Below are 22,212 nucleotides of genomic sequence, written 5' to 3' on the forward strand. Positions count from 1 at the left end.
GTTTTTGGACATGTGCACATTTATCAATATTGTAATTTTATGAAATGAAACAGAGTATCTAATGAACTAAGTCACATCTGATGGGTTTGTTAATTGATCCAATTAGGGATAACAATCAGATAGCAAATAGAATACAAAGACAGAATAAGATCATTAAACTTATTGCATCTATCAAGTCAGTTTGCTACCAAAATAGATCTGAATATTGATAATAAAAATCATGCCTTAAGCACTAACCTGGAAAAATAACCTTCTCCACCCAAGGATCTGCCTCTAAAAACTGGGCTACAGCCAGCGCATTCTTGAAGTGTTGTTCCATTCGAAGAGCCATAGTCTTCAAGCCAAGGTTACACATGTAACAGTCGAATGGAGATGGAATTGCACCAATAGCTACAACACCATTAGAGTTTTGAAACAAAAACATTTTGTAAAACATTAGATTCTATAAACCAAATTTTGTCCTTTAGGACAGGTTATTTGTTTGAATACTCACTTGGTTGAAAAGTTATACAAAACATGAGCCAAAATATGAAACACAGAAAAGCATATGATATTTTCTAAATCCTCTCCTACCTTTCAGACCAGAACTTTGCGGTATTTCAAGTGAATTTGAACTAAGATTATATATGAATGTGACACTACTTCCATAGATTTTTATTCTCGTCTTCTCTATAATGAAGAAGATAGTGAGGAAAACAGATGCTGGAGAGTGAGAATCAATAAAATGTGGTGCTGGATAAAGCACAGCAGGTCTGGCAGCATCCGAGGAGCAGGGGAGTCGATGTTATGGGCAGGACCCTTCACCAGGATTATCTGGTCTGCTGTGCTTTCTCTATAATGAAACCTAGTGTAAATTGAATTGTTTAATGCATTTTGAATAGTGTTGCAATGAAATATGTTTCTGACTTTAATTACTGATATTTACATTCCCAAATCGCTCTGCTCCTCCTCAAGCTTTACCGCCAAGGAATACCGCCTGATGTGGCATTATTTTCAAATTTTAACACTAACTTCAATCCCAGCTTTCCTGAAGAAGGGCTTATGCCCGAAACGTCGATTCTCCTGTTCCCTGGATGCTGCCTGACCTGCTGCGCTTTTCCAGCAACACATTTTCAGCTCTGATCTCCAGCATCTGCAGACCTCACTTTCTCCGCCTAGGAATATTTGCCTTGCTTCCCTTCATCAAGACGAACCCCTCTCACATTTTGCTTTACTAAATTTCATTTGTTATTTATCTGTCCACTCTACAAAGTTGATATGTGTTTTCTATATTTTGTTAGTCATTCCCATTGTCAGTAATACCGCCTGATGTGGCATTATCTTCAAATTTTAACACTAGCTTCAATCCCAGCTGATGGTACTACTGGACATCAGGTCACAAAATGAATAAAACTCATTTTTCGAAATATTCAGTTAACGTGTTGACAAGTTACTCAAACATAGATACACAAGTCTGCAAAGTTTCTTTAACAAAACAGAAGTTTTTTTAACAGAAGTTGCAAACAAAAACAAGCTGTCTAGATATAGAACAGATGGAAAAATCTTAAACCACACAATAGAAATTTTTCATGATTTGGAGATGCCGGTGTTGGACTGGGGTATACAAAGTTAAAAATCACACATCACTAGGTTATAGTCCAACAGGTTTATTTGGAAGCACTAGCTTTCGGAGAGCTGCTTCTTCATCAGGTGTTGTGCAGAATAAGATTGTAAGACACAGAATGTGTAGCAAAAGTTTACAGTGTAATGTAACTGAAATTATATATTAAAAAAGACCTGGATTGTTTGTTCAGTCTCTCATCTTCTAGAATGACTATGTTGGTTTCAGTTCTTACATATGTAAATCGCAAAACTTTTTTAAAAAGTTATATTCTCAAGTGAACTTTAACAATTGGTGTCATGTCAGCTCAGATAATGTATTGAAGGTGTTAGCTTCTCTGTGTGAGGTTGTCTGTGCCACAATGGTCAAACCGATTCTAATCTAAAAAATGCATTTACGGAATCTTACATGAATTCATGCAGTTTTTGAGCAATGTAAAATGTAATTCTGCAAATACAAATTCACCCCACAAACTTATATGAATACCCCCCAAATACTTCCCTGACTACCTGCACCAATCTAATCACTCTCCAGATCCAACCTCACTATCACTGATCGCACAACTACGCTCAACCTGACTCAACTAATTCTCGATCATCCATAGGTCCAGACCTATCTACTACCCTCAAATAATCCTGAAACACCTGACACACTCCAGCTCTGTCCAGACCAGAATGCCAGCACCTCCCCTAGACCCAATAAACATGCCAATCAGATCTGAAAACATCCCCTAACTAGACAGAATAATGATACAACTCCCCACCACACCCATTTACTCAATCATCCACTCACGTATTCATTCATCCATTCACCAACCCACATTCATCCACTGAGAGACTTAAAACTACCACTCCACACACCTCCTCCCCACACCCCAACATACATCTCTCCTGAACCCGCTGGTCATATTCTGGAAAATTAAACTGCCCATTTCGGCATTGGCCAAGATTGGAAGATTCCAGGAGAAATAGGTAGTATCATTGGATCAGAGAAAGCGTCAAGAGGAGTGGCAAGATGACCACCATCGTCACTGCCTGGAAATTCTAGGCCATTGTGTACTTCACCATAAAAAAACTCTGACCTTAGAAATGAGCAATATTATAGAGCTGTTCAAACATTATCATGCAAAATATTGTTCAGAGAGCTGTAAATCGTTACCATTTTGCAAGAATTTGAGTCTTTCATAGAGGTCATCTCGATTCATAGAAGCCAAGCCCATGATTACATCACTGTGACCTGGAAATTTAAAAAGTTATTTTTTTCTGGTAAAGTGCACACACTGATAATTCAAAGGAATTCAAGGGAATAACTTTATTAGGAGTTTCACTGAAAGCTTGTTAAAAACTAAACCATACAAAGTGCTTTAACCTGAAGGACTAACAAACCAATTGTAACATACATGATTAACTCTTCACCAAGCAGTTGTTTCTGTGTGTTGCCCAGAATCATTTCAAAAAGTTACAAGATTATACTAGTTATATTTCTGACATTAATTCAGGAGGAGTGAAAAGGTAATCCAGAGAATTCTTAAACATGATTGGCATGTTTATGGGTCTGGGGGAGGTGCTGGCATTCTGGTCTGGTCAGGGCTGGAGTGTTGTCAAGTGTTTTGGGATTATTCGAGGGTAGTAGTCAGGTCTGGACATATGGATGATCGAGGATAATTGAATTCAGTTTCAAAAAAATTATGGAAATTATTGGAATGTTATAACAACTTGATAAGGTTCACTTCGGGAGGAAAATCAATGAGCCTTACACATTCTGCCTGATACGCAACCCCCTTTTTACTGTGATATAGTTGGCAATTGATTACCCTCGGAAATAACAGCCTGGGGTATAGAAACAAGGACTTTTTTTTATAAAGCTAGAATGAAATAAGCAATGGGACACACTCAATCAATGGGAGCCATTTGTTGATTGCATTTAGAATAAAGCTCGGCCAGGGCCTGCAATTAAACTCTCCTTTAAACACACATCTACCCACTTTCTATTACTAGAAAGTCATAGTGGAAGTGAATGGACTGTCTTGACATATTTGTATCAGTATCTATTTGATTTGTGAGTGTATTTGAGCATTGCGTTAAATCGAGAATAGAATTGTCATGTAACAAATATCTATGACTCATTGTTCAGTGGAGACATTATTGACTATTTACTTATATTTGGAGTAGTTGCTATATATATTTAATTACCTCATACTCTGATATTGTAATCATTACTATAAATGTGAAAAAGAATTAATTAGCATAATAAACATTCTTAAACACTGACTAAAATTTTCTAGCCTTAATCCTTCAAGGACCAAAAAAAAAGAAATAATAATACTCTGGAATTCTTAAGTTAAATCCTATGTGCTGAAAGAAAATGAGAAAATGCTGAAGATACACAGCAGGAATTGCATCATCTATGTAGAGAGAAGAACAGAGTTAACTCCACAGGCTGGAAACATCAATTCTGGGTGGAATCTTCTCAGCCCCTGAACAACATTGGTAATGGAGAGAAAATTGGGAAAATCATGGGAGATGGCCAGTGAGATGGTCAAGAGATCAAGAGCAAGATGTCCCGTTTTCCAATTAAATGTTAAATGGCGTAACAAGCTTGTCGCTAGTGAGTGGTGAGAAGCCTAGTTGCATGCAATGTTATGTATTAACATCTCTTTGTTACCTAATTTTGTTCATTGATATGAGGTTTTGCATTCTCCCCCCTTGTCGGATAGAAACTAGATGGTGACAATGTTTGACATAGAAGTCAGAGTGGTTACCTGGCAACTCTCACTCACTTTTTGTTCCTCTGGAGCTCCATGTTGGACACCAGGCACCGACATAGAGTCATAGAGGTGTACAGCACAGAAACAGGCCCTTCAGACCAACTCATCCATGCAGACCAGATATCCTAAACTAATCTAGTCCCATTTGACCATATCCCTCTAAACTCTTCCTATTCATATACCCATCCCAGATGCCTTTTAAATGTTGTCACTTCCTCTGGCAGCACATTCGATACACACACCATCCCCTGTGTGAAAAAGTTGAAACTTTATTGCTGGAACAGCACAGCAGGTCAGGCAGCATCCAGGGAACAGGAGATTCGACGTTTCGGGCACAGGCCCTTCTTCAGGAAACGATGCTGCCTGGATGCTGCCTGACCTGCTGTGCTGATCCAGCAATAAAGTTTCAACTTTGATCTCCAGCATCTGCAGACCTCACTTTCTCCCTGAAAAAGTTGCCTGTTCGGTCCCTTTTATATCTTTCCCCTCTCACCATAAACCTATGCCCACTATTTCTGGACTCCTCCACCCCAGGGAAAAGACTTTGTCTATTTACCCTATCTATGCCCCTCATGATTTTATAAACCTCAATAAGGTCATCCCTCAGCCTCCGACACTCCAGGGAAAATAGCCCCAGCCTAGTCAGCCTCTCCCTACAGCTCAAACCTTCCAACCCTGGCAACCTCCTTGTAAATCTTTTCTGAACCCTTTCATTTCAGGGCACAATCCATGGTTAGTGACTGCACATCACCCCATTCACAGACAATGGCATGCAACATGTACTGGCCTCACTGCATCACCATGGCACACCTCTGATTCACTCACAACACAGCTCTGCACTTTGGAGCCTGCCAGCACCTTTCATTATAATGCTGTTGCCAGGACTTTGCTCACATGTAGAGGTATCTATCTGATGAATTGAACCGGGCTATATATCAGGACTGCTCACTCACTTTGGAGTCTGCTTTGTGCTCACAGCATCTCTGTTTTGCCTTTTATGCTTTGCTCTCTGAACTAGAGCTTAAAGGCTCACTCCAACCAAATCACCATGTCTCAAGTTCTAAGGGGAATAGTGCTCAGTCAAGTCAAAGAAGATAGTCTTCAGTCAGGGGGTGCTGGCAAGTCAAGGGTAGCTTTAAGCATTGGTCCAAGGGTTTGGGCTAGTCAGGGTCAGGGTGTCCATACCTCTACAGTTTGGGAAGTACATCATAGGCAATTCTATGCCTCAAGTGCAACTAGCTAATGGAGTTGCGATGAGTCAGTCAGGGAGCTACATGGAGATCATTCAAAGATCTGGTCACTAATCGTTCAGGGCCGATGACATATATCAAGGGGTTTGTCCACTGTCAGTCCTGGGGTCTTTCCACTAATTGTCAAGATGGGTTTTTCTGAGGCCAATGATGTAGAAGGGACATTGGGGAACTCAACTGTGTGGATTGAAGGCAGCAGGAAATTACAGTTGTGAAATGGGACAACCTAATACCTAAATGAGGGGAGATGTTAGAGCTTTGAAGGGAAAGCTGTAATGCAGGAGTGGGGGTGGTGTTCATCAGCAATCAGCAATCACCCTGACTTTGACTCTGGTGGAAAGTGGTTTAGTATATATGGCACATTGATTCAATGTGACTGGGGCTGGATAGTAAAAGGGGAGATGAAGAATTGAATGATTTTGAATGGAATAATTTATTGTCATATACCTTACAGTGAGAAAAACAGTAAAATATAGTGAAAAGCATTCCCAATGCTGCCATGATCTGTATAATTTAGTAATAAGGGAAAAAAAATAGAAAGATAGACCTTGAAGAGAGTCTATCAGTCCTGATTTAGCTCATCATCTTCAGCAAGGGGATAGACAGCTTGCGTGGGAAATTGGGGAAGTGCAAAACCAATGAGATTGATGGAAGGGACCACCAGGAAGACAATGTTTGTGTGTGAGGTATCTCTTATAGTAAGAGGATGTGCCTGATACTCTTTGCTTGAGGAGTAATTGTTGTTTCCTTCCATCATGCTACAAAAAACAATTACAGAATGGAGCTGAAAATGGTGGCCACCACAGCTGGAGTGGGTAGGGTTAGAGTTTCATTCTGTGAGGGAGGGGTTTCACTATGTGCGATGTGAGGCCCTTCAAAGGGGAGCAGCATTCTACAGATACCAATACAGTACAGGTGAAAGACAACAACATGCTGTATGGGAACCGTAAGCTTTAACTGACTGTATGCAGTCCAAACTCCTGAGCACAAGCATTCTTGACCATCATCATAAATCAATCCAACTCATGGCTGTGATGTACAATGTACTGAGACTTGGAAGATTAAGTCTAGGGGGCAAAGTATCAAGCACCTCCCAAGTTCCCATAGTCTGTTGATGATGCAGGAATTACTCAGTTCACACCTTGGATCATTCAACATTGTGTCATGCCAAGGATGGCTAGGATCTGTGTAGTTGTGGCTCGACAGACATTCACATACACAACTTAATGATGAGAAATGAAAATATATCAAAAAGTGTGACAAAGTATTTACATGAAATGTCAACCAAGTCTCCTTCCTCTCATTACATTCTTGTGCAGTCCTAGGATTTGCTGCTAGGGTGAGGGACCCTAACTGAGGTGGGAACTGTTCACCTTGGATCTTTGATTGAGTGACCCGGGGCATTTGTGACAAGAGGAGCCAGTCAACCTGAGAATGTTCTGCACCCTCCATAACTTGAATGCCCACAGGGCTGAGGGTGGCATGCAAGGTGGAGAGCCTCAGTGGAGTGCTTCTGGGGAACCTGACTGTGGTTCCTCCTCCAGCAATTGGCATCACCCTAACTCTGTGTGAGGAAGGGGCACCTGGCATGAGGTGAAGTTCCCATGTACCTCTGTCGCCTTGTCACTGCAGATGAGCACCAGTGGTTAGCGTGATAAAGTACAGATTTGTGTGCATGCCTGGCAATGCTTTTAGAGTTAGTGCAGCTGAGGGAAAAGTAGTAACTTGTTCTATGTATACAGGTTGGTAGCACAGAGGCCAGGCAAGGTTAGTATTCTGGAGGGATGGAGTAGGTAAGAGTGAATGAGGAAAGATGTTGCAAGCAATAGTGAGAGCTATTGTCTCCTTCTTACACTGCTTAGACCTTTCTTCAGACTCTGGAGACCACACTGACCCAAGTGGCAACTCAGGCCTGGCTGTCAGCGTCTGGTTTTGTTGCCTCCTCTGGGGGAAGAGAGTGGCTGCCCCTCTAAAAAATCCTGTCCATCAGTACCTCCAGCTCCTGGTCTGCAAAGTGGGCACCAATTTTGCTGTGTCCAAGGAAAATGACACAAATAGTGCAGGGCAAATCTGGACTGACAGCACTTGACTGGACACACAACAGCCTTTTAAATATAGTCCTAGGATGTGCTAAAACGTACCGGAGAATAGCATGAGCAGGCTGCCAGAGGGTCTTGATGCATAGGTCATGTAGCAAGTACATGAAGATAGTATGAGAAAACTCACTAGACCTCACGGAGAGTAAACCTCCATAAAGCTGACTAAAAACAAGACAGCCTGTGTCTGCGAAGATGCAGCCCAGAGTTTTCCATCTCAATACGGTTCCATATGAGTCCATGTTGGACTCGAAACATTAACTCTGTTTGTCTCTCCACTGATGCTGCCAGACCTGTTGAGTTTCTGTTTTTATTTCAGATCTGCAGTATCCACAGTGCTTTGCTTTTGTTACTGCGTGTTGGTGTTGGCTAACTCAGTTGAGTTGTTTCTGTTACAATTTACTTGTAGATGTGTTCTGTCCTGACATAATTCTGGTACTCCAAAAATTCCTAAGAGGAAAATTCCTAAAATTTCATTATAGGACCAAACCTATAGCTAGCAATTCTGAATAAGTTCCTTGAATGATCTGAAATCTCTCATAGTTCCTCAGGACCTCTTTTTGTTCCTCTCTTTAGCCTCATAAAAAGTAGATATGTTTACCTTACTGGAGGTAAAGGTAGTAACACTGTTAATGCACATAACTCCTGCCATTGACAGTTAGGACTTGCAGAGAGATGAAAAAATCCTTATAGAGATCATAGTAATTCAAATGGTTTACCCACATTGCACACTTCAGAAAACACATCAAACAGACTAAAACGTGACTTCAGAATTTTGTGATTTTCCAAACGACAGATCTGTATTGATTGGAACCAGGTGGATGTTATTGAGTATCAGATCCTTGTTTGGGGTTGTTAACCTGTGCCAATCAGGAAGCCCTGGCTGCCCAATACAAACATGGGACCGCACACAGCATTGCCCTTTGATGTGAAGTGCAGTGCTTGTCACTGGCCACTCGGGTGTTTTCCTATCTTCCTGGTGGTGGAAATTGAATAAAGATTCGTGCACTTTGTGTCTTTCACTGTGTCTCACACCTGCACACACACACCATGGGTGCTGGGGAAAAAATAAGCACTAAAAAAAGAAAAGAAAAAAAAAAAGAAAAAAAAAATAGAAGTTGCTTTGGTCCCCCTCCAACTCTATTTTTGATTTAGTCCCTACCCTCCCCTTCACTGTAAAAAAAAAAGGAGTGTACCATGGGTTCTGGGGATAAAATAAGCACTACCGCACTTAGGTGGTAGTGTGGGGGTTAAAATAAAAAAAAATAAAAAAAAGAAAAAAAAATAATATAAAATAATAAAAATAAACAAACATGGGACCGCACACAGCATTGCCCTTTGATGTGAAGTGCAGTGCTTGTCACTGGCCACTCGGGTGTTTTCCTATCTTCCTGGTGGTGGAAATTGAATAAAGATTCGTGCACTTTGTGTCTTTCACTGTGTCTCACACCTGCACACACACACCATGGGTGCTGGGGGAAAAAATAAGCACTACCGCAGTTAGGAGGTAGTGTGGGGGTTAATAATAAAAAAAAAGATAAACAACAGTGTTACACAGCAAAAAAAACAGGAAAAATAAACAAACATACGACCGAGCCCGTATGTCTCTGGAGAAGGAACACGCGGTGTCTACCAACACCCTCGAGTTGTTCAGGGAGAGGTGGGCACCACAGGGAGTGGAGTGTTTTATTTCCCCCTCCAATTCCAATTTGATTTAATCCCTGCCCTCCCCTTCACCTTTTTGAACACACAGCATTGCCCTTTGAGAAGGGCACTGCTTGTCACTGCCCACCCTGGTGTTTCTTTACTTCCTGGTGGTGGAAATTGAATAAAGCTTTGTACACCTGTTGTCTTTCACTGTGTCTCACACATGCAAACACACCACATGGGTGCTTAGAGAAAGAAAAAAACAACAGGAGATTATAATCTCCTCAATTCAGATTTAGGACTCTGAGCTGGCTGGCCACAGCCAGTGTACTGTGAGGAGGGAGAAGAAGAGGAGTTCTCTGAGCTAGGAGACATTTAAAAACAAAAAAAACAGGGATTCGAGTCCAGTTGTCTCTGGAGAAGGAGCACACACTGTCTACCGACACCATCAAGGTTTATAGGGAGAGGTGGGCGCCGCAGGGAGTGGAGTGTATTATTTCCCCCTCTAACTCTATTTTGATTTAATCTCTGCCCTCCCCTTCACTTTTTTGATCATGCAGCATTGCCCTTTGATGAGGAGGCTACTCAGGTGTTCCCTTTCTTCCTGGCGGTGGAATACAAATAAAGATTTAAGCACCTGTTGTTCTTCACTGTGTCCTACATACATGACATGGGAAAGGAAAAGAATACAAACAGGGGATTTAGAATCTCCTCAGTTCAGGGGACTGTCTCTGAGCTGGTTGGCCACAGTCAGTGTACTGTGCACAAGGAAATAAAGGGTTACTTGATGATGGAATTCCAGTCTCTGTGCAGTTAGTTCATGGTCTGAACATTAAATTGCAAATATGATGCTTTATTTAAATAACAAAAGCTCTCACCATTCACGTATTTTGTTGCAGAACATGTGCAGATGTCAGCACCCAGTGCCAAAGGGCGCTAAAAAGAGAAAATAAATTCTACAATATTCTGGAAGTAAATATTTGATTTGATATTAACCATCAAATAACATAATATTAATAGTATAAAGTAATGATATTTGAAATGTCACTGTCCAACTAATTCCCAATAAGAAAATGGGTGAACTAGCTAATTGAGTGGAGTATTAAGGGTCCAGCCATCATTTGGAAATAGATTAAACTTCTAGCACTAACTACTCGAGCTTCACATCATATTGGTGATTTTATCTAGAATTGTCGGTCAAATCCGGTCAAATGGAAAGCTGACAAAAACATAATAAAACCACAACACATTAAAATGTCTTATCTTCTCATTTCTCTCAAATTTCTCACTTCACATCCAAAGAGTTTGTTGCTTTTCTGGAATAAATGGCACTTGGTGCACGTACTGTAATCAAAACAGGGAAGTTTGACATGCTACTCAATACCAGCAGCAAGAAACCATCTCTGAGATTCTATCCTCAAGTGGGTCCACACATACATTTCTGGTTGACTATTGATCAGTATAAACAGCCCAATTTCTGCATCTAAATCCATGAAAACCAACTGTACCACTGTGTCTCAATTGTCAGGAAAAAATCAAGAATCTTATTTTATTAATACACGGCAGCTATTTAGGGAATTATACCAGACTAGGACAGGAAGGGACTGAATTTACATGCAGCAAATAGGGCCTAAAGGAGAAAAAGGTGAAAAGGCAAAATTAACGACTCTTTATATGAATGTATATAGAATTGGGGAAAAATGAATTAATTAGGGGTTGTTGGGTCTGATCTTATAGCCATTATGGCTACAAGGAGATTAGAGCTTGGAACAAAATATTCAGAGGTATGTGGCTTATTGGAGGGAAGGGTGGTGGAGTGGCTTTGGTAGGACAACATGGAATAAGTGAGATAAGGGCGGCACGGTGGCACAGTGGTTAGCACTGCTGCCTCACAGCACCAGAGACCCGGGTTCAATTCCCGCCTCAGGCGACTGACTGTGTGGAGTTTGCACGTTCTCCCCGTGTCTGCGTGGGTTTCCTCCGGGTGCTCCGGTTTCCTCCCACAGTCACAAAGATGTGCAGGGCCAGGTGAATTGGCCATACTAAATTGCCCGTAGTGTTAGGTAAGGGGTAAATGTAGGGGTATGGGTGGGTTTCGCTTCGGCGGGTCGGTGTGGACTTGTTGGGCCGAAGGGCCTGTTTCCACACTGTAAGTAATCTAATCGAATCTAATCTAAAGTAATCTAATCTAATCTAATGATCTTGGGTCAAAAGGTATTAACTCATATGAATAGAGATAAGAATAACAAGGGGAGGAAGATACTTTTGGGAGAGGTTTATTGGCCCCATGGCAGTAGCCATACTTTCAGACAAAGAATAAATCAGGAGATAATGAAGGCAGTAAAAAGGTAGTACATTAATCATGGGTGACTTCAATTTTCACGTGGACTGGAAAAGAAAACTGGCAGAGGTAATCACAAGGAAGGTTTCATAGATAGTATTTGGGACAGTTTCCTAGAACTGTATGTTCTGAATCCAACCAGCGATTAGGCTATTTTGGATCTGGTAGTGTGCATTGAAAAAGGTTTAATAAATTAATCTGGAATAGAGGATACCCTCAGAAATAGTGCCCATGACATGGTTTAGCATTCAGTTCAAAGGGGAGACACTTGGATTGGAAATAGCTGGGCTAAACCTAATTAACATTAATTACAAAGCAATGAGTGCAGAATTGACTGGAGTGGACTGGGAAAGGGGTTTTGCAGAAAAGGTGGTTGATGAACAATGATTGACTTTCAAGAAAATAGATTATGACTCACAACGAGGACCTATCACAATGAGGAATTCTGGGAAGAGAATAAATCACTCATAGTTGACCAACGAAGTTAAGAATAGTATTAAAGTGAAAGAGAAAAAACATAAATGTGGCAAAGATTTATACCATGCCAGAGAATTGAAAATGTTTTAAGGTTCGGGACAAGGATTTGAGTCCAGCCTTGGGCAACTGTCTGTGTGGAGTTTGCACATTCTCCCAGTGTCTGCATGGGTTTCCTCCGGGTGCTCCCTCCCGCAGTCCAAAGATGTATGAGGTCCTGGGTTCAATCCCCGGCATCTCCACTGATTTGTGGGCGGCACGGTGGCACAGTGGTTAGCACTGCTGCCTCACAGCGTCAGGGACCCGGGTTCAATTCCTGCCTCAGGCAACTGTCTGTGTGGAGTTTACACATTCTTCCCGTGTCTGCGTGGGTTTCCTCGGGGTGCTCCGGTTTCCTCCCACAGACCAAAAATGTGCAGGTTAGGTGTATTGGCCAGGCTAAATTGCCCGTAGCTTTAGGTGAAGGAGTAAATCTAGGGGAATGGGTGTGGATGGATTGCTCTTCGGAGGATCGGTATGGACTTGTTGGGCCGAAGGGCCTGTTTCCACACTGTAAGTAATCTAATCTAATCTAATGTGCAGGTTAGGTGAATTGGCCATGCTATTGCCCATAGTGTTCAGGTTAGATGCATTAGTTAGGTGAAATGTAGAGTATTAGCGTAGAGTAATGGGTCTGGGTGAGATATTCTTCAGACGGTCAATATTGATTTGTTGGGTCTGTTTCCACACTGTTAGGGATTCTATGATTATATGATGCTGTATTTAAATGCACGTAGCATATCAAACAAGATTTGATATGGCACAGATTGAATGGCATGTGGCACTGATTGAAATTGGCAGATACAATGTTGTGGGTATCACAGAGATGTGGCTGCAAGGGGACCAGGTTGGGAATGAAATATCCAAGGGTACACATCCTATCGAAAGGACAGTCAAATGGGTAAAGGGAGTGGGGTTACTATATTACTAAGAAGTGAAATTAAATCAACAGCAAGAAGTGATCTGGGGTCAGAAAGTGAAGAATCTGTATGGCTAGAGTTAAGGAACAACAAAGAAAAAAGACCCTTTTGAGGCCTCCTATCAGCAATCACAGGGTGGGGAAGAAAATAAATTAAGAGATAGAAAAAACATGTAAAAAAAAAACTTGATCAAATTAACCATCAGATGACGACTGTCTAGCTCCATGCACTACCACAATCCCTCCCCCCACCAACCTCCAAAGGCAGTCAACCCCAGATTTACTGGAGTCAAGGTTACGAACCTGTACTTCCTGTACTTTCAATTCACTTCATACTTGAACAATGATAATTGTCTGCACTATATATGCAGGCAGTTAAAAAAACACGCATACAAACAACTGATATTCATGCTCTCATTGGCGAGAACATCCAAAATCTATTGAGGTATAACGGACTTCAAAAATAGAACATTAAACAGAATTAGACTTCTGTTGTAAAAATTACTTTTTAAAAAGAGTCAAAATAAATCAAAACTCAAGGATTGGGATGCAGCCAAGTTTCTTTGTTATGATCAGATCCCAGCTAGTTTCCTAAATTCATTAAGGTCCCAGATGGAATTCCTGAAATTGTTCACCTCCATGGTGAGGAGGGATGAACTGGCTCCTCTTCTTTATTCACCCACCTGCTCAGTTGGTTGCAGTCAAATTAATTTAAAAGGTATTCCTTTTGTTGTGACTATCTTTTTGCATGATCCAAATTAACGTCAGTATTAGGGGGAGTCAACTTCATCAGTTTCCTTGAATTTACAGAAAGGCTATGTTTACTCATTACTAAACATGAGAAGTACTGTCAAGGGAACACATATACACAATGATTAGAAATAAGGAATGAATATGACAGGATGAAAGTTAAAAAAAAAAGATATATGGATCGGTCTCTGAGTGTTTGCAAAGAGCAGCAAGTTGAATATTGTGACCAGAGCAGTGGAAGGTGCCAGTAACACTGACATTGGTTGGTAAATGGTCAGTTGCACAATCCTTAGTATTGCAGATTAGTTGAGGTCCTGTCATTTTGATGCTTTTTGACGATGATTAAGTTCCAGTGTTCATGGTCAGAGAATGCTTCATTGTCCAGAGAATGCTTCATTGTTTCCTTTTAATTGGACTGAAGCATTAGGTGAAATATAGTGGTTTCTTGCAATATAATGTAACCAAGAGATAGTCCTGTGGCTGTGAATTTCACAGTTCACTAACAGCTGAATGCAGGATGGCACACATAACAGTGTTCAGTCCCAGTAGTCCATTCTGGTAGAATTGAAATTGGCTTTTTAATGTCTGTTCTTGTGTAGTCCTGGAGTGTAAAACCGACAGGGAGCTTTCTGTTGAGAGGAAGGAGATGGTCGGCTTCCTTTTATTTCTTTGTTCAGTCTCACCCTGTTGAAGTTTTCCCGACAATTTATCTGTGGGACATTTTACTCATAGGACTTTGCCAAACATTCACTGAACTGAAACCCACAGTTCTTCTGTAGCATATGACTCTATGACAGTTATTCTTTTAAAAACAACACATTTTGGAATTAAAAATTTTAAAAGGTCTGTAAATAGTTTCGGATTCCAATCCATCATCACAACTCATTTAATGAAGGTAAAAAATAAAGGTACCATAGTCCACTACAAGTTGTTATTAGTTAAAAGTTGAATCTATTTTGCATGTGTGTTCAAAAAAGTGAAGATCAATCACTCTCATTTTGGAATAGGATCAGCAATGCACCTTTGAGCCAAAGGCACCACAGTTAAATGTCACTGAGAAATGTATACATTGCATTTGAATTTGGTGCATGAGACAGAAAAAAGAAAAATTCAGTCATGGGGCCAAATTAGTTATGTAACTGATCTCTAGAGTGGACATGTTGTGGAATCATTTGTCTGGAGAGGCAATGTGCTCACCTTTGTTGAGACTCTGCAATGTACATGCCTTTGTTGCCATATTTAAAGCCAAGCCCCACAACGTTTCAGATACCACAAGCCAGGAACTGCTCTTCACGCTGTGATGCCTGTACCAATTTCCTTCGGGAAATAACTGAGAAAGGCAATTTAGCTCCACAGTGCACTGACAGGGACTTGGAGGGGGTGGTGGAAAGGAGGGTAGTGCTGACTGGTAAAGGAGGACATACTAACAGAGTCAGCCAGCCCAGAGTGAAATGGCAGCTTAGGTCAGTGCAGTGTCCTGGGTGAAGTATAATACACAGCAGGGCAGAATGAAGGTTATTGATTTTCTGCATTGGGTGGAGTGCAGAAAACCTTCTCTCACTACCTTATGCCTGTATTCTTCGGGCCACAGCTCAGACAAAGGTGCAGCTGCAGGCACCTCTTACCAAGGATCACTGCAACTGTCAATATTGCATTCACCATGTCCATTCAAAGCCTCTCACTCACATCATCCTCACAAACTGCTAACCTTTCCTGTCTCTGCATTTCCTACTCACTCACAGTGGATACCTAGCAACATCTGTTGCTGCAGTATCATGGACTTGTACTCTTAAAATATCTGCTCCTGTATCTTTGTCACTGTCAAACCTGGTTATGTTGAACCAGATAAGAGATGAACAGACTCTTCAGGGATCCCAAACATTTCTCATCTCTCACATGCAACTGATGTCTTGACTGAACATAACATTGGACATCAAGGATCCTTGAATCTGTGACATTGATAGCCAGGAGGTTGCACTTTAATGTGGACAACATTGAGATTAAAAGCAACATTCAGGAATTGTGCTAGGGTCTAGCCTGCACACATCTTCCACACTTATTTTCACGCTGAGAGTGGAAGTACAGAATTACTGATCATTCCACACATCTTTGGAGGCAACGTTTAATTCCACCTATCAGCTTTTAAAAAAACACACACACATTCATTCAAGTCTGAGAGGTACATAATGGACAGGAGAATGTGAGGACTGCAGGTGCTGGAGGTCAGAGTCAAGACTGTGGTGCTGGAAAAGCACAGCAGGTCAAGCAGCATCTGAGGAGCAGGAGAATTGACGTTTTGGGAATAAGCCCTTCATCAGGAATTCACCTCCACATAATGGACAGTTCACATCTCCACCTTCCCTCATGATGCAGTGGTCTGCTCAGGAAAGCTGCACAAAGTCTCTTCTCAACCTGCTGTTGAAAATGAGACACAATGCTTGGACATGATATGCTGACTGAAGCCTTAAACATTCCCTAAACCTACGACAATGCAATATTAGTGCCTTGTTTCACTGAGTGATGCTATTTCCAGTAGAACCTCTGCTGTGTAGATTCGGAAAATTGTATCAGACATAGATTCCAGGCATATAACCATATGGCTATGGAACACTGAGCAAGGATTATTGAGCAACAGAAAAGGTTAAGTACTGCAAACATAACACAATCCATATGTAGTTTGCTCAAAGTAGGGCTACTTGCCAGAAGACCAACAGAAGGCTTACACAATAAAAGGAAGTCCAAACCAACTTTACAGCCTGGAAATGAGTTTTAATTAGATTTTCTCTGGCAGCTCACGTGCAGTGAAGCATTGCTCTGTCATGTTCTTGTGAATGTCCCTCCTGATCAATGGCCACATTCTCAATTTCAGCTTCATCCTCAGATATTTTGTCAATTCCCCATTTTGTCTGCATTCAGGAGCTCCAACTTCTGTCATCTCTGTTGTGAAGGGTGCAGAATGCCACAATGATGTGGCACAACCTTTCAGGCATTAAAATGTCATCTTAAGGAGACCAAAGATGTGTTTCCCTAATGGAAAGTATGGGCAGCATTGCATCATCATTCCATGCCAGTCTGAATGTTTTGTAGAAGTGTCATCAGCCATGTTTGGAGAGCATAGCCCTTGACTCCAAACAGCAATCTGTGTATGTCCCAAGGACTTTAGAAGGAGACACTAACTTGCGTGTGCTCTGGCATGTAGATATCATGTCAACTCCCAGGATATCTGGCACAGACATCCAAAACTTGCCATTGATGATCAAATTGAACTTGAACATAGATGGAATGGAATGGAATGGAATCCCGCCTCAGGCAACTATTTGTGTGGAGTTTGCACATTCTCCCCGTGTCTATGTGGGTTTCCTCCGGGTGCTCTGGTTTCCTCCCACAGTCCAAAAATGTGCAGGTCAGGTGAATTGGCCATGCTAAATTGCCCGTAGTATTAGGTGAAGGGGTAAATGTAGAGGAATGGGTCTGGGTGGGTTGCTTTTTGGAGAGTCAGTGTGGACTTGTTGGGCCGAAGGGCCTGTTTCCAAACTGTAAGTAATCTATTCTATGAGCTGGAAGACTACTCTGCTAAAGAACACTACAAGTTGGTGATAAGATAGGTTCAAAGCAATGAGTGCATTGTATAGCTGTTGTCCTTCAACTTGGAGAAACCAGCATTGGTGGAGAATCCCACTGGCTGAGCTGCCTCACTCTCCCAAAGGGGAAGGATATGAATAGCTGGGATCTGGAGAAAATGGCATCAGTGACATCCTGAGAACATGTATAGGTCAAGGATAGGAAAATGTCACATTGGTCCCCAGTTAGTCCCTGAAATGAGCTGCTAGCAGAGAAATTCACAGCAGCTATAACCTTAATGGCCATCAGAATGGGTTTGCCACCCAGTCCTTGTCAAGCCAAGTTCTACTGTAGCAGGTGACACAGGTCAGTGATGCTGGTCTAAGGCATTAATGAGGGACCATCACCAGGGACCAAGGAGTCCAGAACCAGGGGTGACAGTCTAAGAATACAAGGTAGGCCATTTAGGATGGAGTCGAGAAGATATTTCTTCAGCCAGAATGTGGTGAGCTGGTGGAATTCTTTGTCACAGAAAGCAGTTGAGGCCAAAACATTGAATATTTTCAAGAAGGATATTGACATAATTACTGGATTAAAGGGATCAATGGGTATAGAGGGTGAAAGCGGGAACAATGTTATAAGTTGGATAGTCAGCCCATGATCAGACTGAACGGTGGAGCAGGCTCGAAGAGCCAAATGGCCTACACATGCTCATATTTTCTATGTTTCTAAGTATCAGATGATGTTCAAACTGGGGAAGAAGAATACACAAATAAATATAGGTTTCACATACTGATGTTCCAGGGAAGCAGCTGAAATTGAGCATTGTAAAAACAGAAGGTCAAGCATTTGATGAGCATGTTTTATCAAGTTTGAGTCTAAGTGGATGGATTAAGATAGGCCTTTTACTGTCCTTACGTCTTTCAGTAATAGATTTGATGTCAAAGTGCATCCAAAACTAGAAGTAATGACCAATTATACTGCAATTTGAGAAGTGCACTTTTTAAAAAATTTCATTTGTGTGATTTAGACATTGCTGGCTGGCCAGCATTAGAACATAGAACATAGAAGAATACAGCGCAGTACAGGCCCTTTGGCCCTCGATGTTGCGCCGATCCAAGCCCACCTAACCTATACTAACCCACTATCCTCCATATACCTATCCAATGCCCGCTTAAATGCCCATAAAGAGGGAGAGTCCACCACTGCTGCTGGCAGGGCATTCCATGAACTTACGACTCGCTGAGTGAAGAACCTACCCCTAACTTCAGTCCTATATCTACCCCCCCTTAATTTAAAGCTATGCCCCCTTGTAATACCCGACTCCATACGCGGGAAAAGGTTCACACTGTCAACCCTATCTAACCCCCTAATTGATAGCCCATTCCTATTTGCTCTTGAGGTGGAGGTGAGTTGCCTTCTTGAATCGCTGCAGTCCACTTACTATGAGTTGACCCACAATGCCAGTAGGGAGGGAATTCCAGAAATTTGACCCAATGACTGCGAAGGAATAGTGGTATATTTCCAAGTCAGTGTAGTGAGTGGCTTGGAGGGGAACTTGCAGCTGGTGGTGTTCCCAAGTACCTGCTGCCCTTGTCCGTCAAGATGGAAGTGGTCGTAGGTTTGGAAGGTGTTGTCTAGGGATCTTTGGTGAATGTCTGCTGTGTAGCTTGTAGATAGTACACACTGCTGCTACTGAGCGCCGGTGGTGGAAGGATTGAATATCTGTAGACGTGGTGCCAATCAAGCGGGCTGCTTTGACATGAATGATGCCAAGCTTCTTGAGTGTTATTGGATTGTACCCATCCAGGCAAGTGGGGAGTATTCCATCACAATCCTGACTTATGCCTTGTTGATGATGGATACTCTTTGGAGTATCAGGAGGTGAGTTACGCGCCGCAGTATCCCTAGTCTCTGACCTGCTCTTGTAGCCATTGTTTTTATGTGATGAGTCCAGTTGAGTTTCTGGTCAATGGTAACCGCAAGGATGTTGACACTGGGGTGATGGTAATACAATTGAATGTCAAGGGCTGGTGATTAGAGTGTCTCTTATCGATGATGGTCATTGTCTAGCATTTGTGTAGTGTGAATGTTACTTGCCTCTTGTCGGCCCAAGCCTGGATATTGTCCAGATCTTGTTGCATTTGAGCACAGACAGCTTCAGTATCTGAGGAGTCATAAATGCTGCTGAATACTGTGCAATCATTGGCAAACATCTCCATTTCTGGCCTTATGAAAGAGTGAAGGTCATTGATGAAGCAGCTGAAGATTGTTGGGCCTAGGACACTACCCTAAGGGACTCCTGCAGTGATATCCTGGAGCTTAGATGACTGGCCTTCCGCAGCCACAACCATCTTCCTTTGTGCCAGGTATGACTCTAACCAGCGGAGTGTTTGCCCCCTGATACCCACTGACTCCAGCTTTGCCAGGGTTCCTGGATGCCACACTCAGTCAAATGCAGCCTCGATGTCAAGGACTGTCACTCTCACTCTCACCTCTGGAATTCAGCTCTTTTGTCCATGTTTGAACCAAGGCTGTAATGTGATCAGGAGCTGAGTGACCCTGGCGAAACCCAAACTTGGCGTCACTGAGCAGGTTGTTGCTGAGCAGGTGCTGTTTGATAGCCCTGTCGATGACCCCTTCCATCACTTTACTGATGATGGAGAGTTTGTTGATTGCTCCACAATTGGCAAGGTTGAATTTATCCTGCTTTTTGTGTTACAGGACATACCTGGGCAATTTTCCACATTGTCAGGTAGATGCCAGTGTTGTAACTATACTGGAAGACCTTGGCTAGAGAAGCGCAAGTTCTGGAACACACATCTTTGGTACTATGGCTGGAATGTTATCAGGGCCCATTGCGTTTGCAGTATCCAGTATCTCCAGCCATTTCTTGATATCATGTGGAGTGAATCGAATTGGCTGGAGATTGGTATCTGTGATGCTGGGGACACTGGAGGAGCCCAAGATGGATTATCCACTCGGCACTTCTGACTGAAGATTGTGGTGAATGCATCAGCCTTATCCTTTGCACTGATGTCCTGGGCTCCTCCATCATTGAGGATGGAGATATTTGTGGAGCCTCCTCCTCCAGTGAGTTGTTTAATTGTCCACTACCATTCACGACTGGATGCAGAAGGACTGCAGAGCTTAGATCTGGTCCATTGGTTGTGGGATCACCTAGCTCTGCCAATCACTTGCTGTTTATGCTGTTTGGCACACAAGTAGTCCTGATTGGTAGCTTCACCAGGTTAGTACCTCATTTTTAGGTATGCCTGATGCTGCTCCTGGCATACCCTCCTGCACTCTCCATTGAACCAGGGTTGATTCCCTGGCTTGATGGTCATGGTTGAGTGGGGGATATGCCAGATTAACTGCTGAAATGCTATTACATTTCTTTAAAAACAAACCCAAGGTGTGCTGAGAAAGCAGCAGAACAGAGTTGAAGCTAAAGATCAAACATGATCAGATTGGACAGGCTTGAAGATAAAGTTCCCCTTTCGCATAGTCTGCAAAAAACCGTATTCCAAGAGACTTGGATCTGAAATTACTAATAAAAACTATTCCATTGCAATGGAAAATAAGACTCTAACCTATAGAGTGATAGAATGCACAATTGGCATAATGGTGCAATAATTTCTGCATCAGCAATACAATGACTCAACATTATTGTCCATGTCCAATAACAGAAAGTCTTTATATACCTATCATTCAATTTAAAAACAGGATTTATCACTGCAGGAGCAATTTTACTGAGACCTGAGCATAGTTAGGCTTATTTAGAGACATGAGGAAAGAAAAAGTGATAATTCAATGAAAAGAAATTAACCCACACTAAATATTTGAAATTACATTGCGATACGTTAATTCAATTGAGCAATGTGGCTTATTGTGGACCAATACTGTTACCTGGAAATACGATGTCATGAAGGTGTTATCCACAACCAGTATGATGTCTCCATGTTTGTGTGCAGTTTCTGCACAAGCTTTGATGTCAATAACTTTCATCATAGGATTAGTAGGAGTCTCAATCCAAACAAGCTGTGAAAAGAACCATAAACAAGTTAGTGATAGGGATTTCTTCATAGGGGCACTCTGAGGGAAGTGAAAATAAAGTAATGCAGGCTGTTGTTTTCTTAAAGTTCATGACCATAAAAGTGGACATGGCACCATATTTAGATTGGTCCGTGACAGTCTTGAACATGGTTGGTTTAGGATGAAAATGGTTGTTTGGAATTGGGAGTGTGGTGTGCATTTGCCTGATGATTAGCTACTGTGGCTATCATTATCAGGTTTATTCCTGCATTTCAGTATTTTGCTGCCAGAAGGAGATTTGCTTGTCTTTCTGTCTTGGTGACAGTAAGGTAAACTAAGCACCTATGGCTATTCCCTCATCCCAATGCTCTGAAATGTCAAATGAAAACTCTTGATTATAGTGCAATAAAATAAAGAACCGTAGATGATGGAGATCTGAAACAAAAACAGAAATTGTTGTAGAACCACAGCAGGTCTGGCAGCATTGATGGGGAGAAAGCAGAGTCTGCACCTGACTTAAGACTGTTAATTCTGTTTTCTCCCCACATATGCTGCCAGACCTGTTGAGTTTCTCCAGCAATTTCTGTCTCAGTATAGTACATCTTGTCCACCCATATACTGTGTACATTTCAGTATAATCAGGCAAAGTCTCGCCAATGTGGTTCTTTCTTGTACATGTTGGAAACTATGAAAGACCAAGTCCTCCTTTCATTTGCATTACCCCTGAACAGCC

General features: G+C 41.9%; 1 protein-coding gene across 3 annotated transcripts in view; it reads right to left on the bottom strand.

Moving 5' to 3' along the window:
- Positions 1–22,212, bottom strand: part of cth (cystathionase (cystathionine gamma-lyase)) — a 71,256-nt gene that overhangs the window by 17,964 nt on the left and 31,080 nt on the right. For all 3 annotated transcript variants that reach the window (XM_087978445.1, XM_087978446.1, XM_087978444.1), the window contains exons 5-8: positions 21,354–21,485; positions 10,239–10,296; positions 2,759–2,836; positions 238–390 (exon numbers count right to left, since the gene is read on the bottom strand). In XM_087978445.1, coding sequence (XP_087834571.1) covers positions 238–390; positions 2,759–2,836; positions 10,239–10,296; positions 21,354–21,485 — 421 coding nt within the window. The remainder of the gene's footprint in view (positions 1–237; positions 391–2,758; positions 2,837–10,238; positions 10,297–21,353; positions 21,486–22,212) is intronic.

Source organism: Chiloscyllium plagiosum, unplaced genomic scaffold, assembly GCF_037043375.1.
Source record: "Chiloscyllium plagiosum isolate Xiang-an unplaced genomic scaffold, Cpla_swu_hap1 HiC_scaffold_34, whole genome shotgun sequence".
Lineage (NCBI taxonomy): Eukaryota > Metazoa > Chordata > Chondrichthyes > Orectolobiformes > Hemiscylliidae > Chiloscyllium > Chiloscyllium plagiosum.